This window comes from Myotis myotis, unplaced genomic scaffold (assembly GCF_014108235.1).
Source record: "Myotis myotis isolate mMyoMyo1 unplaced genomic scaffold, mMyoMyo1.p scaffold_m19_p_3, whole genome shotgun sequence".
Lineage (NCBI taxonomy): Eukaryota > Metazoa > Chordata > Mammalia > Chiroptera > Vespertilionidae > Myotis > Myotis myotis.
In genome coordinates, this window is record NW_023416335.1 from 160232928 (window position 1) to 160254320 (window position 21393).

At 47.6% G+C, this 21393-nt stretch overlaps 1 protein-coding gene across 3 annotated transcripts; it reads left to right on the forward strand.

The window, feature by feature from the left end:
- Positions 1-12587: 12587 nt before the first annotated feature.
- On the forward strand, positions 12588-19767 carry NFE2 (nuclear factor, erythroid 2). 3 transcript variants are annotated; one of them, XM_036300859.1, is made up of 3 exons: positions 12588-12859; positions 17129-17298; positions 18506-19767. In XM_036300859.1, exons 2-3 carry the CDS (start codon positions 17185-17187, stop codon positions 19511-19513), a joined length of 1122 nt encoding a protein of 373 aa, XP_036156752.1. In that variant the 5' UTR covers positions 12588-12859; positions 17129-17184; the 3' UTR covers positions 19514-19767. The 3 variants fall into 3 exon arrangements, with proteins under 3 accessions (XP_036156752.1, XP_036156754.1, XP_036156753.1); XM_036300861.1 differs by lacking the exon at positions 12588-12859 and adding an exon at positions 13446-13997; XM_036300860.1 differs by lacking the exon at positions 12588-12859 and adding an exon at positions 16077-16899.
- The last annotated feature ends 1626 nt before the right edge of the window (positions 19768-21393 follow it).

Genomic DNA, 21393 nt, shown 5'->3' on the forward strand with positions numbered 1-21393 from the left:
ACTTATTTTCCTATTTTTAAAAAGGTTATCCTAGTTGGTGTGAAATGGTGTTTCATTGTGATTTTTATTCGCATTTCTCTAATAACTAATGATTTGAGCATCATTTCATGTGCTTTTTGGCCATTTGTATATGCTCTTTGGAGAAATATCTCCTCAGGTTATTTATCCTTTTTTTAAGTTAGTTGCTTGTATTTTTGAGAGTTCTTTACATATTCTGGATAGTAGACCCTTTTCAGATCCCTGAATTGCAAGTATTTTCTCCTATTTTGGAGACTGTACGGAAGAAAATTTAAGATGATTAGTGTGACAACTGTGTGCAAGAAGGGTTAGAGGAGCCCAGCCGGCGTGGCTCAGTGGTTGAGCGTCAACCTGTGAACCAGGAGGTCATGTTTCAATTCTCGGCCAGGTTTCAGGCTTGATCCCCAGTGGGGGCGCGCAGGAGGCAGCCGATCAATGATTCGCTCTAATCATTGATGTTTCTATCTCTGTCTCCCTCACCCTCCTCCCTGAAATCAATAAAAAATATATATGTTGCCGAAACCGGTTTGGCTCAGTGGATAGAGCGTCGGCCCGCGGACTGAAAGGTCCCGGGTTCGATTCCGGTCAAGGGCATGTACCTGGGTTGCGGGCACATCCCCAGTAAGGATGTGCAGGAGGCAGCTGATCGACATTTCTCTCTCATCAATGTTTCTGACTCTCTATCTCTCTCCCTTCCTCTCTGTAGAAAATCAATAAAATATATTAAATATATATATATATATATACATATATATATATATATATACATACATATGTTGTTGCTTTTTTTAAAAAAAAAAAAAAAAAAAGGAGGATTCGAGGGGAGATGAAGGCAGAAAAACCAACTGGGAATCCATTGCAATTCTTCAGGTTGCAGTGAACACAAAATAGTAACAGTAGGAAAATACACCCAAAAGATTGTGTACAAGTGAAATTAGAAAAAGTCAAAGTGTAATGGGTGAGATCAGCCATATGTGAAAGTAGTAAATGACTTGGTGTAGTTTCAGGAAAGAATAATTCTATCAATACAGTATCTCTAAAGCTCTAGTAGCCTACGTAATCACCTAAAGTAAAATGGCTGGAGCCCTAACACAATCAAACTCTAATCCAATCAATTAAAATAAAATGGCTGGAGTGAACATAAACAGAATCAATTATATTAACTTGGAGCTGAAGCTGGAGCTGAAACCCAATCAGTTGAATTGTACCTTGTCTTCATAGAAGGGCGAGATTGTCTGCATAGAATTCCCCCTCCAACCAAAAAAAAAAAAAAAAGTCAATATTTCTCTAGTGACATTTATAGAAAGAAGATTCCTTGTTTGGCCAACCCAAGTGAATATCCTATATAATAAAAGGCTAATATGCAAATAGACCAAACAGCCAATCAACCGAACAACTGTTAGCTATGACGTGCACTGACCACCAGGGGGCGCACACAGAACATGGTGGGCATCAACTGCAGTGGGATGATGGAGCAGGTGAGCGGGAGCGCCAGACCAAGGCGGGGCACTGGTCCCTGCCATCAGGGGGAGCCTCTGATGGTTACTGCAAATTCTTCTCTCCCACGTGCCGCGGTTCCACCTGCCTCTTGCACCTGTTGTCAGTGCTGGCCCCGCTTTACTGCTGGCGCCCAGCACCAGCCCCGATCGCTTGGAGCTGTCAGCATGTGCGAGCAGTGGCTGCTGGCCCCGATCACCCCTAAGGGCTTCTCCACCACCCCCTGCTCCTGAGGGGCGATCGGGGCAGCAACTGCCACTCACCCCTGCTGCTAGCACCAGCCCCAATTGCTCTGCGCTGTCAGCGGATGTGAGTGGGGCCAGTGCAGGCAGCGCATGGGAGGATGGTGGCAGGAGCGTGGCTGCTGGCAGACAGGGGACTGGGGACATGGCGGGAGGGCCAGGCAGGGGCACGGAGGATGGGCCAAGACCCGCCACTGTGCCCACCGCAGCCTCATGGCCCACAGTTTTTTTCAAGGTGCACAAATTCGTGCACTGGGTCCCTAGTTTTATATATTTATAAAATATGTGGATGCAGTTCTATTAGCCATTAAAAGTATCCAATTAGCCCTAGCTGATTTGGCTCAACGGATAGAGCATCAACCTGCGGACCGAAGGATCCCGGGTTCGACCCCAGTCAAGGGCACATGTCTGGGTTACAGGCTCGATCCTCAGTATGGGGGCATGCAGGAGACAGTCAATCAATGATTCTGGCTCATCATTGCTGTCTCTCTCTCTCTCCCTCTCTGAAATCAATAAAAATATATATATATTTTTTTAAAAGTAAAGCTAAGCCCTGATCGGCTTGGCTCAGTGGATAGAGCATCAGCCTGCGGACTCAAGGGTCGCAGGTTCGATTCCGGTCAAGAGCATGTGCCTTGGTTGCGGGCACATCCCCAGTAGGAGATGTGCAGAAGGCGGCTGATGGATGTTTCTCTCTCATCGATGTTTCTAACTCTCTATCCCTCTCCCTTCCTCTCTGTAAAAAATCAATAAAATATATTAAAAATAAAATATACTTTTAAAAAAGTAAAGCTAAGTTTAAAATAAAGTAAAATAAAATAAATGAAAACATATCAAGTGAGGATTTAAAAAAATCCAACTAACTAAAGGTTGTTCACTAAACAACCTTTTAATTATTATATTTGACTTCCAAATGGTCAAATATATTTTTAAAAAATTTTTCTTTATTGATTAAGGTATTACATGTGTGTCCTTATCCCCCTATTGCCCCCCCCTCCCCGCACTCCCTGCTTGCGCCCTCACCCACCTAGTGTCTGTGTCCATAGGTTATGCATATATGCATGCATACAAATCCTTTGGTTGATCTCTCCCCCTTCCCCCCACTCTCCCCTGCCTTCCATCTGAGGTTTGATGGTCTGATAGACAATCCTATTATATTGAATATAATATAGACAATCCTATATTATATCCAATTAAATATAATATAATTATTATATATGACTTCCAAATGGTCAAATATTTTGATCAGCCAATAGGATTTTCTAGGCCACTGGAAGTTTTATGTAAATCAACCATATGCTCTTTCAAGTTTGGTCAGCATAAATGATTTCTCACAAGATAAGTTATTTGACCAAATCAACTTCTGAGCATTCAAGCTAAGAGTCAGATCTTCTTAAAGAAGAAAAATCAGAAATGGTGGCGGATTAAGTGGAAACTACAGAATCTAAAGAACAAAGTAAACCGATGAACAAAATAGACCCAGAAACATAGAAACATGGAACAGACTGTAGAATCTCTGAGGGAAGGTGGGGGTAGGTGAATGAGTTGGAGGGTGGGAAGAGATTAACCAAAGAATTTACATGCATATATGCATAACCCATGGACACAGACAATAGTGTGGTGAAGGCCTGGGGGGGGGGGGGAGGGCAGTGCAGGCTAGAAGGGGTCAAATGGTGGTGGGGGGAGGGGGGAAATGGGACATCTGTAATACTTTCAACAATTAAAGATTTTTTAAAAAGAAGAAAAACCAACGTTTCTATCTCTGGTCACCTTAACCCTAACATTAACCCATCAACCCATCAACCCAGGTGTAGAAGGAGCCTTATTTCATATACTGGAGGCCTGGTACATGAAATTCATGCACAGTGGCTGCAGGGGGGGGGGGGTCCCTTAGCCCAGCCTGCACCCTCTCCAATCTGGGACCACTGCAGGATCCAGCCTAAACCAGCAATCGGACATCCCTTTCACAATCTGGGACTGCTGGCTCCTAACTACTCGCCTGCCTGCCAGCCTGATCACACGCTAACCGCTCCCCTGCCAGCCTGATTGATGCCTAACTGCTCCCCTGCTGGCCTGATCACCCCCAACTGCCTTTCCCTGTGGGGCTGAGGGGACTGGGGGACTCCGGCTGGATGAGGCAGGGCTAATGGGACTGGGTGCTGCCATCTTGTAGCTGTGGGCACTGCCATCTTTGTGAGGGTGTGACAGTCAATTAGCATATTCCCTCTTTGTTAGATAGGATACCCACAGAGATAGTGAGGGAGGCTTATGTTGTTTTGTTTTTCCACTTTAGGGTGAATCCAGAGACTCAGAAGTGATTCAAGTTGCCTAGGGCCACATACAGTTCTCCTAGATTGGGTGCTAACCACTGAACTAACCCTAACCCCTCCCCCTGCTTGCTCTGCCTCTTGCTAAAGAATAGTAGATTCTTGCTAAATAATCATAGATTACTGAATGGGAAACAGCACAAAAAGTGGTAATCACAGACAGCAGAATATTGGCAACTACAGCTGTTGGCCTGGAGACGTGGGCACATGTCCTCCACGAGACTATTGGTGAGGACATCTTAAGTCTTGGGTGTTCAGTGGGGCAGTCGCTAACAGTGAAGTAGGACTTCAGGAGAAAAGAGAAGAAGGTAGCATCTTTTGACCTAGCAGCAATCTGTCCTTATCTCTGAGGTATAGAAGTGTCTCCCCAACATACGACTACAATGAAACTTAAGACCACCAAAAGGAAGCTTCCTAAGGTATATAGCTGCTGCTTCCATCTGAGGGAATGGGTTGGGAGTTCTACCTGGATGAACTCTTAAGACTGCACCTTGTGATTCAGTCCTACCTCTGAATTATTTTCTCACTCTTTCTCAGCGCTGAACCCACCTAGCCAGCTGTATAGAGAGCGACCTTGCTGTGGTGTGGAATTGAATGTTATCTATGCATTCACAGGAATCTAATTTCCTCACCTCTTTACAGAGCTAAAAGGATTTGGCCTTACTCAGGAACAGGGATACTTTTAAAAATACATGTATATATTTTTATTGATTTCAGAGAGGAAGGGAGAAAGAGACAGAAATATAAATGATGAGAGAGAATCATCGATCAGCTGCCTCCTGCACACTTGATCCCACACTGGGGATTGAGCCCGCAAGCCGGGCATGTGCCCTGACCAGGAATTGAACCTCTACCTCCTAGTTCACAGGTCGATGCTCAATCACTGAGCCATGCCAGCTGGGCTTGGGATACTTCTTTCATCTTGATAAGGTAGAAGGCCAAGCATGTGGGAATAGATGCAAGTAAGCGATGGGTTTGGTATTAAATAAGGTAGTCTCATCTAATTGCATCTATTTTATCAATGAAACATGAGACAAGGTCATCTGCTGAGAGAGAAGTGGAAGAGGTGTTGAAAATTTTAGAAGAAAGAAGGTGTGAAATAGTTATTGAGCAGAATAGAAAAGAGAATTTGCCAGGAAAATATAGAATTATTTGGAAATGTTGAGTTTTGGCAGCATAAATTGAAAAGTGATACTAGTCAGCAATTCCAATTAAGGGCACATGCCAGGGTTGCAGGCAAGATTCTGAGATTTTTCTCCATCAATATTTAGCTGTCCAGGTATAGATGTGGAGAAACTAAATTTTTGGATTTAACATAAATTGTTTTGAGTGGTTTTTTCCTAAGAAAATTCAATGGAGGGGAAGCAAGTAAGTTAACAATTTTTGCAAGTTTGTAGTTCTGGACATGAAGGGAAGTAGATGGATTATTTAAAAAATAAAATTAAGCCCTACCTGGTCTGGCTCAGTGGATAAAGCATCTGCCTGCAGACTGAAGGGTCCTGGGTTCGATCCAGCCAAGGGAACATGCCCGGGTTTCCAGCTGGGTCCCCTGTGGGGAGCGTGCAGGAGGCAACCGATCAATGATTCTCTCTCATCATTGATGTTTCTATCTCTCTCTCCCTCTCCCTTCCTCTCTGAAATCAATTAAAAAAATAAATATCTATATTTTAAAAATGTCACCATTCGATTCAGGCCAGGGTGCATATCCAAGTTGTAGGGTTTTAAAAAATATATATTTTTATTGATTTCAGAGAGGAAGGGAGAGGGAAGCGAGATAGAAACATCAATGATGAGAGAGAATCATTGATTGGCTGCCTCCTGCACGCCCTCTACTGGGGATCAAGCCCGCAACCCTGGCATGTGCCCTTGATTGGAATTGAAGCTGGGACCCTTCAGGCTGATGCTCTATCCACTGAGCCAAAACAGTTCGGGCCCAAGTTGTGGGTTTGATCTCCATTAGGGACAAGTATGGGAGGCAGCCCATCGATGTTTCTCTCTCACATCAATGTTTCTCTCTCTTTCTCTCCCTTCCTCTTTCTCTAAAATAAATAAATTAAAAAAAAAATAATAGCCTGGCTGGCGTGGCTCAGTGGTTGAGCATTGAGCAATGACCCAACAGGTTACCGGTTTGATTCCAGTCAGGGCACATGCCCGGGTTGCGGGCTCCATCCCCAGTGTGGTGTGTGCAGGAAGCAGCCAATTGATGATTCTCTCTCATCATTGATGTTTCTATTTCTCTCTCCTTGCCTCTCTGCAATCAATAAAAAAATATATATTTTTAAAAGTTTCTTAAACAATTTAATTTAATATATTTACTATTTATTTAATTATTTAATAGTAATGTGCCATATACAGAGTGGGGCAAAAGTAGGTTTACAGTTGAAAGGACACAAAACAATGAGTCTATTCTTTTTAAAATATATATATAATATAATAATATTTTATTGATTTCAGAAAAAAAGGAAGAGGGAGAGAGAGATCGAAACATCAACGATGAGAGAGAACCATTGATAGGCCACCTTCTGCACATCCCCCACTGGGGATCGAGCCTGCAACCCAGGCATGTGCCCTTGACTGGAATCGAACCTGGGACCCTTCAGACCACAGGCTGACGCTCTATCCACTGAGCAAAACCAGCCAGGGCTAAAAAATATATTTTCATTGATTTTAGAGAAGATGGGAGAGGGAGAGAGAGATTGAAACATCAATGATGAGAGAGAATCACTGATCGGCTGCCTTCTGCATGCCCCCTACTGGGGATTGAACCTGCAACCCAGGCATGTGCCCTTGACCAGAATTGAACCTGGAACCCTTCAGTCCACAGACCAACATTCTATCCACTGAGCCAAACCAGCTAGGGCCACAGAGTTATTCTTGTATTATTATTTATTAATTATTATATTATTTTTCATACAAACAACTGTAAACCTACTTTTGCCCCACCCTGTATGTGCCATTTAACAATGCTTACTATATCCAAGGCCCTGAATCACTGAATTAAACATACAAAACCAGTTTTTAACTCATTTACTTCTCACAATAGCATGTAAGATAAGTATTATTATTATTATTATTATTATTATTATTATCCCCAAATTACAGATGGGTAAAAATAAGTCCTGAGATATTAAAGAACTTGACATCTCAAAGTGACCAAGATTTGAGTTCAGGCCTTTCTGACTATAAAACTCATGCTCTTAACCATTACACTATAGTATTTGAGACAAATTTTGTACAATACAGTTTATACCAGCCGTGGACAAACTACGGCCAGCAGGCCGGATCCGGCCCGTTTGAAATGAATAAAACTAAAAAAAAAAAAAGACCGTACCCTTTTATGTAATGATGTTTACTTTGAATTTATATTAGTTCACACAAACACTCCATCCATGCTTTTGTCCCAGCCCTCCGGTCCAGTTTAAGAACCCATTGTGGCCCTCGAGTCAAAAAGTTTGCCCACCCCTGATTTATACTATCACTATTACAGGATGATATAATAAGACACAATATGGTTCAATTAGAAAAGAAAATATTTAAATGAGGTCATAAATTCTCTAATATACATAATAATTACAAAAGGAGTTAGACAAGAGAAATATGTGTATGGCCTGAGGTAGCCAGTAAAAGTGCTGCAAAGATAAAGTTGAACTGAACTGGGCCTTGGAGAGTGGATCAGAGGAAAGGAATCAACATGAGCATACTTCCTGAATAAGCATAGTATGTACATTGTCTCATCTGATCCCTCACAGGAACCTGTGATGGAAACCAAGGGGAAACTGAGGCTCAAAGAGGTGAAATAATTTGCCCAAATCCACACTGCTAAGTGGAGAGCTGAGACTCAAACCCAGACCTCTCTTCCACTCCATATGACCTCAGGTTGGTAGATACGGCCGAGGCAAGTATTCTGGTGGAGGGAGCAGCAGGAGCAAAGATAGGCTGGAATAAACAGGATGCCTTGAAAAGGAGGAAATAAACATGCATCAAGCCTTCTATGCTCTATGGAGCAGAGGGCGGGACTTCCTAGGCAGCTCTGCCCATTGCAGAGGATTGCAACAGGATAGGGTGAGGGTAGGGGTTCTGGGGTTCCTGGAAGATGACTGAAGCCCATAAGGCTGGCACTGTGCCCGTTGTGTGGCTAAAACCGGCCCTGCCCAATATTGCTGGGGTGGGAGAACCATGGCCTGAGGGCTGGTTCCTGGAAGTCTTGCGACCGTCCTTAACCCATGGCCCCCCAACACTGTTGCATTCTAGTGCTGGCTCTCTCCCAGAATTGGCTGCCCACTGGCTTTAGTTCTGTCTGTCCCAAGCATGTTTCTATCAGAATCTGGCTTCCAGATAGACTGTTCTCAGTTCCTCAAGTCCCTGAGGCACCCTGGCCTCCAGGTTTATAAGCCTCCATCTAAATCATAAGAGTCAATTTCTTTTTTTAAAAAAAATATTTTTTTTATTGATTTCAGAGAGGAAGGGAGAGGGAGAGAGAGATAGAAACATCAATGATGAGAGAGAATCACTGATCGGCTGCCTTCTGCATGCCCCATACTGGGGATAAAGCCCACAACCCAGGCATGTGCCCTGACCAGGAATCAAACTGGTAACCTCAGGGTTCATAGCTTGATGCTCAATCACTGAGCAGCACCGGCCTGGTTAGAATCACTTTCTCATTGATTTCATTTTATCTTCGCAACAACTCCACTAAATAGGTGTTAACATCATTATCTCCATTTCTCAGGTGAGGAAACAACTCAGAAAGGTTGGGTTGCTCAAAGCCACATAACTAATATATACAGGGATTCAAACTCAGGTCTTAAAATTCAAGATCTGGTCCTCTCTCGTTCTACTATATGCCACGCAACCTACTTCTCTCTCCAGATTTAGAGTTAAGGGGTTATTTCTTCTGGGTTATTCTGAACTCATCTATGAGCCTTCATCTATTTTAGGTTCAGTGCTGGGCTCTGCTAGCAGGGCATAACTCTTAAATACCAGGTGTGGGAACCTCAATCCTACAACTCCCTGGACTCTTGACAACAGCCAGTTGTTTTGGTCTGAGAGTGGGGCTCAGTGTCCCCTCAACTCCTGAGTCAATCCTCTAAGAATTCTTATCTGTGGAAAGGAACTTCCTCAATGACTTTTCTAGCTTATCCTTACCCAACTAGAACACAAGGGAAAAACAATGGATGGCTTAGGAGGTCTGACCCCACCATCTGGGCCTCAGTTTAAATCCCCCCTTTCCCCCACCACTTACTTCCTTAAGAGGGGCCTCACTATTCCCTGGTCCCAGACCTCCTCCACTACCTACTCCTGCCATCCGGGGCAACCGCCAGGCTCTGCTGCCTAGGATAACACCCACCCCTCCCCTTGCCCCTGTGGCTGCCTCCTCTTTCCGTCTGTTGAGAGAGGAAGCCAGGGGGTGGCGGGTGCAACACTGCTGGGCACTGATAAAGGGACAGCCCTGCCCCCGCCCCCTGGGGCCACTGCGGTCAGACCAGCAGGCAAGCAGGCAAGGCAGCCAGCTCCTTCTGGGACCCAAGCCCTCCCCTGGTTCCACCTCTACCCGCCCTACCCTACTCGGGAAGCTGGTTGCATAACCCCTTGGGGTGTTTGGCAACATTGCTTGTGGCTTGACCTGATGCTGGCGGTGGTGTGCACACGCTTTTGGGTGAGGGTGGGGGTGGATGGAGCAGGGGTATGACAAGAAGTCGGTCTTTGGAGGGTGGGTGAGTAGCAGGGATGGGGAATGGTATAGTAGTAAAGATACGTGGCCACATTTTTCTCCATGTTCTGTCTCTGCTACCTTTGCTGAAGAGGGGGAATCTTGAGGGATAAGAAAATCTTAGGTGTCGTACCTTGCCAAGCCACAGGCACTATCCAACCCATTCAGGCTCCTAATCCCCTGTTAATCTTACATTAAGCAAAGGAGACTTAAGGTAGAAGGGGGTTGACTCTGGGCACCAGAAATCTGAGAGGAGGGAGCTAAAGGAACTATTCTCACCCCCAGGGCTGTAAAGGGTGTTTGGAGGCAGTACACAGCCTGGGAACCGCAGTAACGGCCTCTTTTTACAGGAGGGGAGTGAGGGGAAGGTGGGAGAGACACCTCCACCGGACTCGTTGCCTGAGTGAAGGCTGCTTATTCACTTCGCTCAGCCTACCTGTCCATGTCTGTCCCCCTAATGAGTAGTAAACTGCTTCAAATGCTTCTATGAATGCCTATTGCTTACAGGATGAAATACAACCTCCCTAGCTTGACTTTCAAGACAGTTTACAATCTAGCCCCAGTCAAACTTCCCAGGCTTATCTTCTACTACATCTTACCCCTACACCCACCCAAAGTACTAGGCTGTGTTTTATGCCTCTGTGCCTTCACACCTTTGCTTGGAAAATACCCTTCTCCCCTTCTCTGCCTGGTGAACCCCTAGTCATTCTCCACAGCTCAGCTTAATTTTCACCCTCTCTGTGAAGTCTTCTTTGAATTTTACCAAACAGAAATTCAGTTTCATAGTACTTTCTATAGAATTTTATTTATTTATTAAAAAATATATTTTATTGATTTCAGAGAGGAAGGGAGAGGGAGAGAGAGATAGAAACATCAACAATGAGAGAGAATCATTGATCAGTTGCCTCCTGCACTCCCCCCACTGGGGATCGAGCCCACAACCCGGGCATGTGCCCTTGACTGGAATCGAACCTGGGATCCTTCAGTCTGCAGGCCGACGCTCTATCCACTGAGCCAAACCAGCTAGGGCTACAGAACTTTATTAGTGTAATTCCCCGGCTAGACTATGAATGAGGACATGGACTGTCTTATTCATCTTTGTGATCCTGGAGTGTGACCCACAGTAGACAGTCAATAAATATTTGTTGAATGAATGAATAAATGAATAGGTTTGTGTATCCATAGTTGTATCTACAATGCCACAGTATCCTGACTGGTAGTTTTCATTCAGTAAATGTTTGTTGACTAGCTATAACTTGATATCATTATTTAATCAGCCATAAGTGTGACTATCACAACTCCTAATCCCCTGTGAGGTGCCCAAATAAGTGTGCAAGTGAGAGAGCTATATCTGAATGTTCGAGTTTGTGACCCAGATTCATGTCCAAGTCATCAAGAGATTCTGAACCCACACGTAACATGCAATGAAGCCCTGGGTCACCTCCTGTCCTACATAGATCATACATGTAGAATCATGATTTCCTGGGATAAGGATGGAATTCAAAACATTTAACCATAGGTGTGGCATGAGCATTGATACATTCCACACACACAGGCTGCAGGGAGGCTGAAACGAGGTGGTATGGCATTGCCTCTTGAATTGCTTAGTTGTATTGCTAGGTTGTGGGGTGTCCTGATAGAGAACTGGGGTGGCTGATGTGGTGGTGGGGAATATTTGGAGGGTTCCCAGCAGCTATTCTTTATCAACTGGGGAAGAACATTTTCATTATTTTAACAGTGAACACAATCCTATCAGAGAATACTGGCTGAATGCCAGACCTACTTTGGGGTGGCATCTGTCTGCCTCCCCAGTCTTTAACTGTTTCCAATTTAACTTGAGCACCATATGAAAAAAGAATTAGAGAAAAAGGGTAAGTTGCAGCTCTAAGGACTGAAGCTAGACATAGGAAGGACTTTCCTTAGAGCTGAAAGCCACTAAGAGCTAGGAGGAAGCAAGGTTCTTTTCTCCTAGTCTCTGGAGAGAGATGTTTGGCCTGGGACTTGGGTTGCGGGTTGAAGGCAAAGGGATGAAGAGTGACTTTTAGGGGTACTTTCTGACCTGACACAGAGCTGATATCCTACACACGTGCCTTGGCCTGCCCAGGGTATGTGGCTGCCTTGTTGTTGGGGTGCCTTGCCTAGGAGAAAGGAGGACAGAGGGCACCTGGGGTCCCCTTTAAGGGAGGTGAATAATGTCACACACACACACACACACACACACACACACACACACACACACCCCAATTCCCCTCACACTGACAACAAACCTGGCCAAGAAAGAGGCCTTTGTCCTAGGACATCTGAGGCTGTAGGGGGAGGGGCGAAGGCTACAGGTGAAAGGACACATCAAAGCAGCCGCTGCCTCTCCCCAAAATAGCTCCCCTACCCCTTTCCCAGAACCCAGGCATTCCTTAAATAAAAGCAGAGCCCTAAATGCCCACCTGCCTAAACAGCCGGAGCACAAGAGTCCTGGCCCTTTTCTTCAGCACCCTTCCACCTGGCTATGACTCAGTTTCCCTGTCCCTAAGAGAGTCAGGCGAGCAGAGGGAAGGAGGTTACAGCTTGTATAATGTTTAGAGGTCCCTTTGGAGTGGAACATCCGCTTGGAACTCATTATGTGCATGGGAGAAGCACAGACCTGGCTGGTCTCCTGGGCTCAAAAGGAGGGCTGGGAGAGGCTTGAAGCCATGTGTGCCCCTGCTGGCTGGGATCAGAGTGGGGGTGGGGTGTGGGCAGAAACCACACCGGGCTCAAGTTTCCTCCCTTGGCCAGAAGGGGCAGGAGAAGAGGAGGGCCACAGGGAAAGGGGAGGGTTGGAGGAAGGACGGAGAACTCCGGCCGAGGGCTTCATAGAGGAGGCTGGTGCACCGCCCAGCAGCTTCCCTTACTCAGTGCTCGGTCTGCAGACTCAGCGCTCAGCAATGGCCAGGGGGCGGGGCACAGACCTCCCAGGTTCTCAGAGGTAGCAGGGATCCTCGCGAAGGAGGTGTCAGCCCAGGCCCAGCCTCCTCAGAGACAGCACCTGGAGCCTCATCTCTCTGCACCCAACTTGGAGCCTGCCACAGGTGCTGAGGGGCGGGGTGGGAGGGGGATTCTAGTGGGATCCAGGGACAGGCTGAGGGGGGGTGGGGGCGGAGGAGGAAGAGGGAGGAAATACCCAACTTTTGGCATGTTCTTAAGAGATATCAGACCTTCCCAAGCTGCCCCTGGTTTAGGAATTTGACATCTTTGGGAACTCCTCCGGGAGAAGATCTAGATATCTTCTGGAGTGTTCTGGGATTCTTGGGTTGAACGGCTGTGGATGGGGACCAGACGGTGGTCCGCTGAGGCACCCCTGAGGGGCTGGAGAATGACCCTGAGTAACCCTTCAGCAGGCTAGTTGCCCTGGAGAAGATCGTAGACTCCCAGGAGAAAGTACCATTCTTTCTCCTCGCCATTTCATCATGCTGCCCTGTCCAGCCGGCTGGAACGGTTTGGTGGAGGCTGAGGAATTGGAGACATTGGAAGTGTTGTTGCAGCAAGATGTGCTGGTGGGAGGGTGGGGTGCTAGTTCTTGCCTCCCTTTGCCCTTCTCTTCTCTGGGCAATAGAGATCAGTTTGGGCTGGAGGGGAGGGGAAGGGTCCCATCCCCAGTGTAGTTCCTTGTAACTGGAAGTCATGGCAGCAGAAGGGGAGTGGGCAGGGAAGCAGTGGAAGGGGAGAGGGTCTGGGGCTGGGACTCTAGTCATTGGCCAAAGGACTGCAGTTTGGGGTCTAGGGACTATGTGACAGGATGGCAGACACTTGTCCCTCTCCCCCTTGTTCCCGTTCACCTGTTTGAGTTATGTATGTCCCCAGGAGATTGAATCTCGTTCTGATCAACTCCATCTCCTTTTCCTCCGTTCCCTTTGTTTCCCCCTCATCTGTGTGTCCCTCTCCCCCTTCGGGGATTCTTCCTAATCTCTCCAAGTAGGTTGCTCACTGGCTACTCCACACCCCAAGTTTCACTGATCTCTCTTCGTTCTTTCACTGCTTCTGTTGACACCTGGAAAGGTAGAGTGGCCTAGTTAGCCTCAGAAGAGGCTCCTAGAGGCAAGTGCCCCCTCTGCCTTGTCAAGGCAGTTAGAGCTCCGGGCAGCAGTTGAGGCCAAACGTCTTCCTCTCCCCAGCATCCCTCCCTACACGGTCCTCCTGTATCCCTAAGCAAAGAGGTGGCATCATTCTGTGAGTACTCAGGGACTGTGGTGAGAGCTTTCTGGGTACGACCATCAGGACCATCAGGATGAGAATAAAGAGGGTGGATTTTAGTCCCTGGAGATGGCTCCAGTCCTACCTGATACACAATGTAGGGGAGTAAGATGGCTGTGTGACCACTAAACTGGGAAGTGGGAACTGATTATTCGAAAAGAAAAGGGACACAGAGAGTCCCACTCCATTTCCCAGTATTCTCTAGTTTCTGCACCCTCTGTGATGTTCGTGTGTGTGTGTGTGTGTGTGTGTGTGTGTGTGTGTGTGTGTGTGTCTCACTGTACTCTCTTCCCCGGTTTATATCACTGGCTGCTACACCCTGGCTGATCCTCAGGAGAGTAGGCTCTGAAGACTCAAGGGGCCTACGCTTGGCATATAGGCCACTACCCATCACTGAGTGTCTAGGGAAAAACATACTCCTCCCCTTTGGCCTGGTGCAAACTTGCCACTGTATCAGAAAGCTGATGCCGAGGTTCTCTCAACTCCCCCTTCCCCAACTTCTTGCTTCTCTCTGCTCCCCTCTGGTTCTCATTTCCCTGTCCTAGGGTGAGGTGGAGATTGAGCTCCTGGTCTTCATGAGAAGAGGCTGATATCTAGTCTCAGCCATTGGGGCAGTCAGAACCCAGTGTTGCCCAGGCCAAAGATTGGAAGCTAGGAGAAGCCTGGAGACCACTTGCCAGTTGGACCAGTTTAGTGTGTCTCGAAAACACCAGGGCACTTGTTAAAATGCTGATTGCTGGGTACCTGCACCAATGAATTCAATTTAGTAGGTCTGGGGTGGCTTTCAGGATTCTGTTTTTATGAGTACCCAGGTAATGTGGTGCACAATGCAGTTTGTGACTGCCTGAGCTAGAAATAATCTACTGCCTCTCACAGCAAGGAGGTTCTTCATCCTGTTTCCATTAAATGGAAGAGACTGAATGAGAAGCAATTTGCCCAAGGTCATGCATCTGGAAGGCCAGAGAACCTTTCTCCTGCCTCCTAGGGCAGAATCTTAGTATTGCACCTAAGCGTCAGGCCTAGGAAGATATAAGGAGAGACAAAGGGTGGGGGTAGGTGGGTGTGTGAAGGACTGTGAGGCAAGAGCCAATGTCCCTGCCCCATAAACCCCTTCTCCATTCACTTTGCCTTTGGGCAATTTCCTTCAGAACCTGGGTGGGGGAGGGTGGATTTCCGGTGTTGAAATGGCATCCTGGACAGACATAAACACCCCACCCACTCTGCCCAATGGCCAGGGGCCTGTGCCTATACCAACTCTCAGCTCTGGGGATGGCAATAGAACAAGGGGGTAGGGGCAGGGGCTGGAGGAGGTCCTCTTTCTGAAGAATAATTTGCAGCTCTTTCTAATTATGTTGTGAGATTCGAAGAGTGGACTCCATAACCAAATAGCTATGACAGGCCATCCTTGTGGTAATCTAAGGTCATGCAATTTGAGGTCATTCCGTCCCATCCTCTGTTCTACGTTTCCCCTCCCCATAGCCTGACTGCTTCTACTTATATGACAGGAGTAGGGAGTAGTGTCCGGCCTTAAGAGATCAGGAAGTCCCTGCCAAATTTACTTGGAATTTCTTGCTGAAGGCAGGGAGAACAGATGCAGGGGAAAAGGGTGACAGGGAATAGGGAGGTAGGATGAGGAGAAGACTGACAGAGAGAAGATGAAGGCAGAGGTGAGGGTTTGCCGAGAAAGCTAAGCTGTCCAAGCAGAAAGGGACCTCTGAGTTCCACTTGTCCAACACTCTAGTTTTACAAATGAGGAAAGAGGCTCAGAGAAGTGCGATGACTTGCCCAACATCACACAGCTACTTTGTGGCAGACTTTCAGCTAGAGCCCAGATCAAAAGAAAAGGGGCTGGAGGGGAAAATGTATTCAAGGCTCTAAAACAGTGGTTCTCAACCTTCTGGCCCTTTAAATACCGTTCCTCATGTTGCGATCCAACCATAAAATTATTTTCGTTGCTACTTCATAACTGTAATGTTGCTACTGTTATGAATCGTAATGTAAATATCTGATATGCAGGATGGTCTTAGGCGACCCCTGTGAAAGGGTCGTTTGACCGCCAAAGGGGTCACGACCCACAGGTTGAGAACCACTGTTCTAAAGAGATATTCCCTAAAAGAGGAAAAAAGAGACCAAGATCCCACAGAAAGAATCGATGATGTAGACCACTAATAAAGGCTTGGGGTATGGAGACAAAGGGTGAGAAGGCACCTAGAAGGCGATATAGGCTATTAGACTAGCCGCGAGTAGACTCAGTCAGTAGAGGTTCCAGACCTGACTCTGCTATTTACCAGCTTGGGTTTCAATGTCTGAATGGATCTTATAGGATCTTGGTGAAAATCAGCCTCATAAACGAATGCTTGTAAAACACTAGTACAGTTCTTGACAAATGCTTAATACATCTTTGTTACTTTGGAAGAGGAAAGGTCCCTGGCTGTGGGTTGGGGTATGGACAAGATGACCCTGCAGGGACACAGGGCAGAGGTCCAGTGACTCCAGAGACCATTCCTCCTCTGCTGTTTGCAGCTGATAAACCCCTTATCTGGCCCAGGCAGGGGAGTCCAGGGCCAGGATAGGAGGAGAGGGCAGGGCAGCTATCAGGCACCAGGCCTGGGCCATATCTCAGAGAAGGGGAGGACTGTCTGCGTGGTTCTTCCCACAACACAGTCCTTGGGGATCCCCAAGTACTCACTCTCATCTTGGGAAGAAAAGGCTGAGATCCTAAAACTGAGAACAGAGGAGGAAAGCAGGAGTGATCCCTAATGTTGCCTCAGAAAATGGGGAGGAAAAATCCAGAAGACGTGACTTCTGCCCCAGCCAGTGATACAGTTTTGGGGAGAAAGAAATAGGGTAAAGAGAAGGCATCTTGTCTGAAAAAAAGGTAAACACCTAATGTGCTCCCAAAGGAACTGACTACAGATGAGATGGAGGTCACACTGCAGAAAAAGACGTTCTAGCTTGAGGAGCTGGTTGATGAATCTGGCGTGAAGGGGAGGGGATGAGGTCTCTCCTCTCGGGTACATTGGAGGGAGCCTCTCTCTAGAGGCAGGCAGGATAAAATTGCTGCCCCCTAGTAGGAGAGCCCTAACCCCATTTCTCCTTTGATACAGGTTGCTGGGGCCATTTGGGTTTTGGGGGACCCTGGACCAGGCCCTGGCCCAGTAGGATGCCCCCGTGTCCTCCCCAGCAGAGCAGGAACAGGGTGACACAGCTGCCCACTCCGGAGCTGGGGGAGATGGAACTGACTTGGCAAGAGATCATGTCCATCACTGAGCTTCAGGTGAGTGGAGCCGGGGGCGGGGGAGGGAAGAGTAGAGAAGCAGAGAGCCTCGCTGGGACTGAGACAGGGGCTGGAACAAGGAGGGCTCCGGATCTCAAGCTGGAAATGTTCCAGGCACTGGAAAAGGAAGGGCTGAAGTAGAAGGGAGATCTGGATGTTAGACCAGAGCAGTAGGGGAAGGGGTGTGGAAGAGCAGGGGGCAGGAGTGGTGGGGAAGGAAGGATTTGACTGGGGAATGTATGCTCTCAGCAGCCACTCTGCACACATCTCTCTACCCCACCTCCGGCCCCGCCTTCCCTTCCTCACCTTCTTTTATCCTGACCTCTCTTTCCTCCAATCCTGCTCATCTTCTCCCTTCATTTTCTCTCCCTGCCCTCAGCAGCTGGGCCCCTTTCCCCCAGGTAGCTGAGCAGTAGTTCAAGGGCCTCAGGAAGGGGGGTCAGTCTATGCCAGGGTCCTCTCCTCCTGCTAGTGGACAAAGGGGTATCTGTTGGCCTAACAATAAGGTCTTTGTCCCCAGCTGGGCTAGAGCAGGGTGGCTCCCCAACGTGGTTTGGGGGCCCTGTTTCTAGCATGTTCTCTCCTCTCTGCACCTGGGCAGGGGCAGAGGGACTGAAGAGTGGAGGGTAGAGCTGGCACGGGCTCCCCAAGGTGCCTCTTAGCCCCCAGGGTGACACAGCTGCCCACTCCGGAGCTGGGTGAGATGGAACTGGCTCTGCGCCTGACCCTCTCTCCCTTACCACTATGCATGGGCCCCCGGGATCTGCCCTAAGCCCTGCTCCCACACAGCAGCTCCCTCTGCTGGGCACCCAGGGCATGGCCAGGACCTGAACTTGACCCTTTGACCCTAGATAACCACAGCAGGAAAGCGTTCTGAGGGGTCATCTTGGATAAGAACTCCTTGTCTTCCTGAAAGAAATAAAGAAACATGAGCCATTTCAACCCAGTAAGAATTCCTGAGGAGGAGATTCCATATGTTAGTTCTTTCTGAAGTCCGACCTCAGTGATATCCATTCCTGTTTAAACTGCTTTCTTCTTGGAAGACTTGCATTGCAACTTTACAAGATGCTTTCAATGATTTTTAGTGCCTTTTTCTTCCTTTGTTGTTATCTCACTGGGTCTTTCAGAAGGACCAAGCTTGGTCCTGAGAGAGCTGGTTCTCTTCCTCAGCCTGTCTCCAAATCTCTTTTTATGTCTTTTCTTGCAGGGCCTAAATGCTCCAAGTGAGCCGTCGTTTGAGCCTCCAGCCCCAGCCCCATACCCTGGGCCCCCACCACTCCCAACTTACTGTCCTTGCTCAATCCACCCAGATGCTGGCTTCCCCCTTCCTCCACCACCTTATGAGCTCCCAGTATCCTCAACTCATGTCCCAGACCCCCCATATTCTTATGGCAACATGGCCATCCCAGTCTCCAAGCCACTGACTCTCTCAGGCCTGCTCAGTGAACCCCTCCCAGACCCCTTAGCCCTCCTGGATATTGGGCTGCCAGCAGAGCCACCCAAGCCTCAAGAAGACCCAGAATCCGACTCAGGATTATCCCTTAACTATAGTGATGCTGAATCTCTTGAGCTGGAGGGGACAGAGGCTGGTCGGCGGCGTAGCGAGTATGTAGAGATGTATCCGGTGGAGTACCCCTACTCACTTATGCCCAACGCCTTGGCCCACCCCAATTATGCCTTGCCACCTGCTGAGACCCCCTTAGCCTTAGAGCCCTCTTCAGGCCCTGTGCGAGCCAAGCCCACTGCACGGGGGGAGGCAGGGAGTCGGGATGAGCGTCGGGCCCTGGCCATGAAGATCCCCTTCCCTACGGACAAGATTGTCAACTTGCCGGTAGATGACTTTAATGAGCTGTTGGCACGGTACCCGCTGACAGAAAGCCAGCTGGCACTAGTCCGGGACATTCGACGGCGGGGCAAGAATAAGGTGGCTGCCCAGAACTGTCGCAAGAGAAAGCTGGAAACCATCGTGCAGCTGGAGCGGGAGCTGGAGCGGCTGGGCAGTGAGCGGGAGCGGCTGCTCAGGGCCCGTGGGGAGGCCGACAGGACCCTAGAGGTGATGCGCCAACAGCTGGCCGAGCTGTACCGTGACATTTTCCAGCACCTTCGGGATGAAGCTGGCAACAACTACTCCCCTGAAGAGTATGCGTTGCAACAGGCTGCTGATGGGGCCATATTCCTTGTGCCCCGGGGAAGCAAGATGGAAGCCTCAGACTGAGCTGGCCCAACTGGGCGGACCAGTGATGGAGATTCCCTTCATTCCCTTCTGATAAAGGAACTCCCCGACCCGGAGGCCCAGAAGAGGACAACAGTGAAAAACCTGACATGTTAGGTCCAAGGTGTGTTCAATGAGGCTTGCTGTGAGACAAGTGTGTGAGGGGAAAGCTGGAATCTTTCTGTGATTCAGCTCCCCAGGTCTCCAACCTCCACCTCTTGTTTGAGCTTTGGTTTATAAAGCACTCTACAGAAATAGTTTTCCACTGTGTCTTCCTTCTCCAGGGAGGGTGATGAAGCGGAGCTCTCCTCAGAGCTCATTTCTTGGTTTTGGGGGGAGGAAATCCTGCCAAGCTCATTTCTTTCCCCTACAGCTCTCTGTAAGAGTGGCACGCACAATTTTGGCTCTAGCAGTATGCGGATATACCACCTTCATCCTTTTTAGAGCCAGGGGCCGTGAATGATCTGAGGAACTCCACCCTCCCTGGTGGCCCCCTATTTATAGAGCTGAGATTGCTGCCAAAGCTGGCTAGAGTTTCTATGCAAGGTCCCTGAGGCTTATTTAGGCTTTTCCTCTCTCAATTTTTGGAACACAGGAGCCTAGAATACCCACAGGCCTTTTTGCTATTTCCCTCCTCCTGCCAATTTCCATAGGAGTCCCTCAGCCCGGCGGGGTAATATTCCAGAGCTCCCTAAGACAACTCTTGATTGGAATGAGAATTTGATTGGATGTCTGTTTTAGGGGATTTCACACCCAAGTCTGAGTAAAACCTGCTCCACAGTAGAGCACCATATGCATTTTGGTGAACTTTTCCTTTTTTAAATTTTTTATTGATTTTAGAACAGGAAACATCGACTCACCATTCCACCAACCCATGCATTTATTGGTTGATTCCTACACGTGTCCTGACTGGGGATTAAACCCCCAACCCAGCCAGGGCCTGTGAAATTTTCTATCTCCCTAGTTATGTTAGACACTTTCTTGTTCCCCACCCTTTTCTAGATCCTTGAAGACCAAGGGCCTTTTATTAGTGTGTACTTTTTCAATAGAATTTTCTTGAAACAATAATTCTCAGATGTCATATCTAAGTTCTCCCTGACACTTCCATATCCTTGGAGTTGGATGGTTCCCAATCTTCTCAGGCACTGAATTACAAACTTATTTTGGCATTTTGCTTCTATTTATACTTCTATTCAACTTTACTAGCTCCATTCCAATGGGGAAACCTTACTTCCAGATTTTTATTTTATTTTTAAAATATATTTTTATTGATTTCAGAGAGGGAGAGAAACATCATTGATGAGAATCATTGATCAGCTGCCTCCTGCATGCCCCCCCACTGGGGATTGAGCCTGCAACCTAGGCATATGCCCTTGACTGGAATTGAACCTGGGACCCTTGAGTCTGCAGGCCGACGCTCTGTCCACTGAGCCAAAGCGGCAAAGGCTACTTCCAGATTCTGATAGCGACACTACAGTTGTGAGACAAAAGCAGAAAAGTGATCAAAGATGTGAAATCTTCCTGTCTGCACATTCTGCAAAACATGTCCAAGTTTAGGGAATTGAAAGTAATGTAATGCTTTCTATTCCTAATAGATCTGAAGAGTCCACACTTGTCAACTTTTTTTTTTTTAAATATATTTTATTGATTTTTTTACAGAGAGGAAGGGAGAGGGATAGTTAGAAACATCAATGAGAAAGAAACTTCGATCAGCTGCCTCCTGCACATGTCCTATTGGGGATGTGCCCGCAACCAAGGTACATGCCCTTGACCGGAATCGAACCTGGGACCCTTCAGTCCACAGGCTGATGCTCTATCCACTGAGCCAAACCGGTGCTGGCAACTTTTGTTCTTTCAAAAAATTGAACATGTGGGACCAAGTT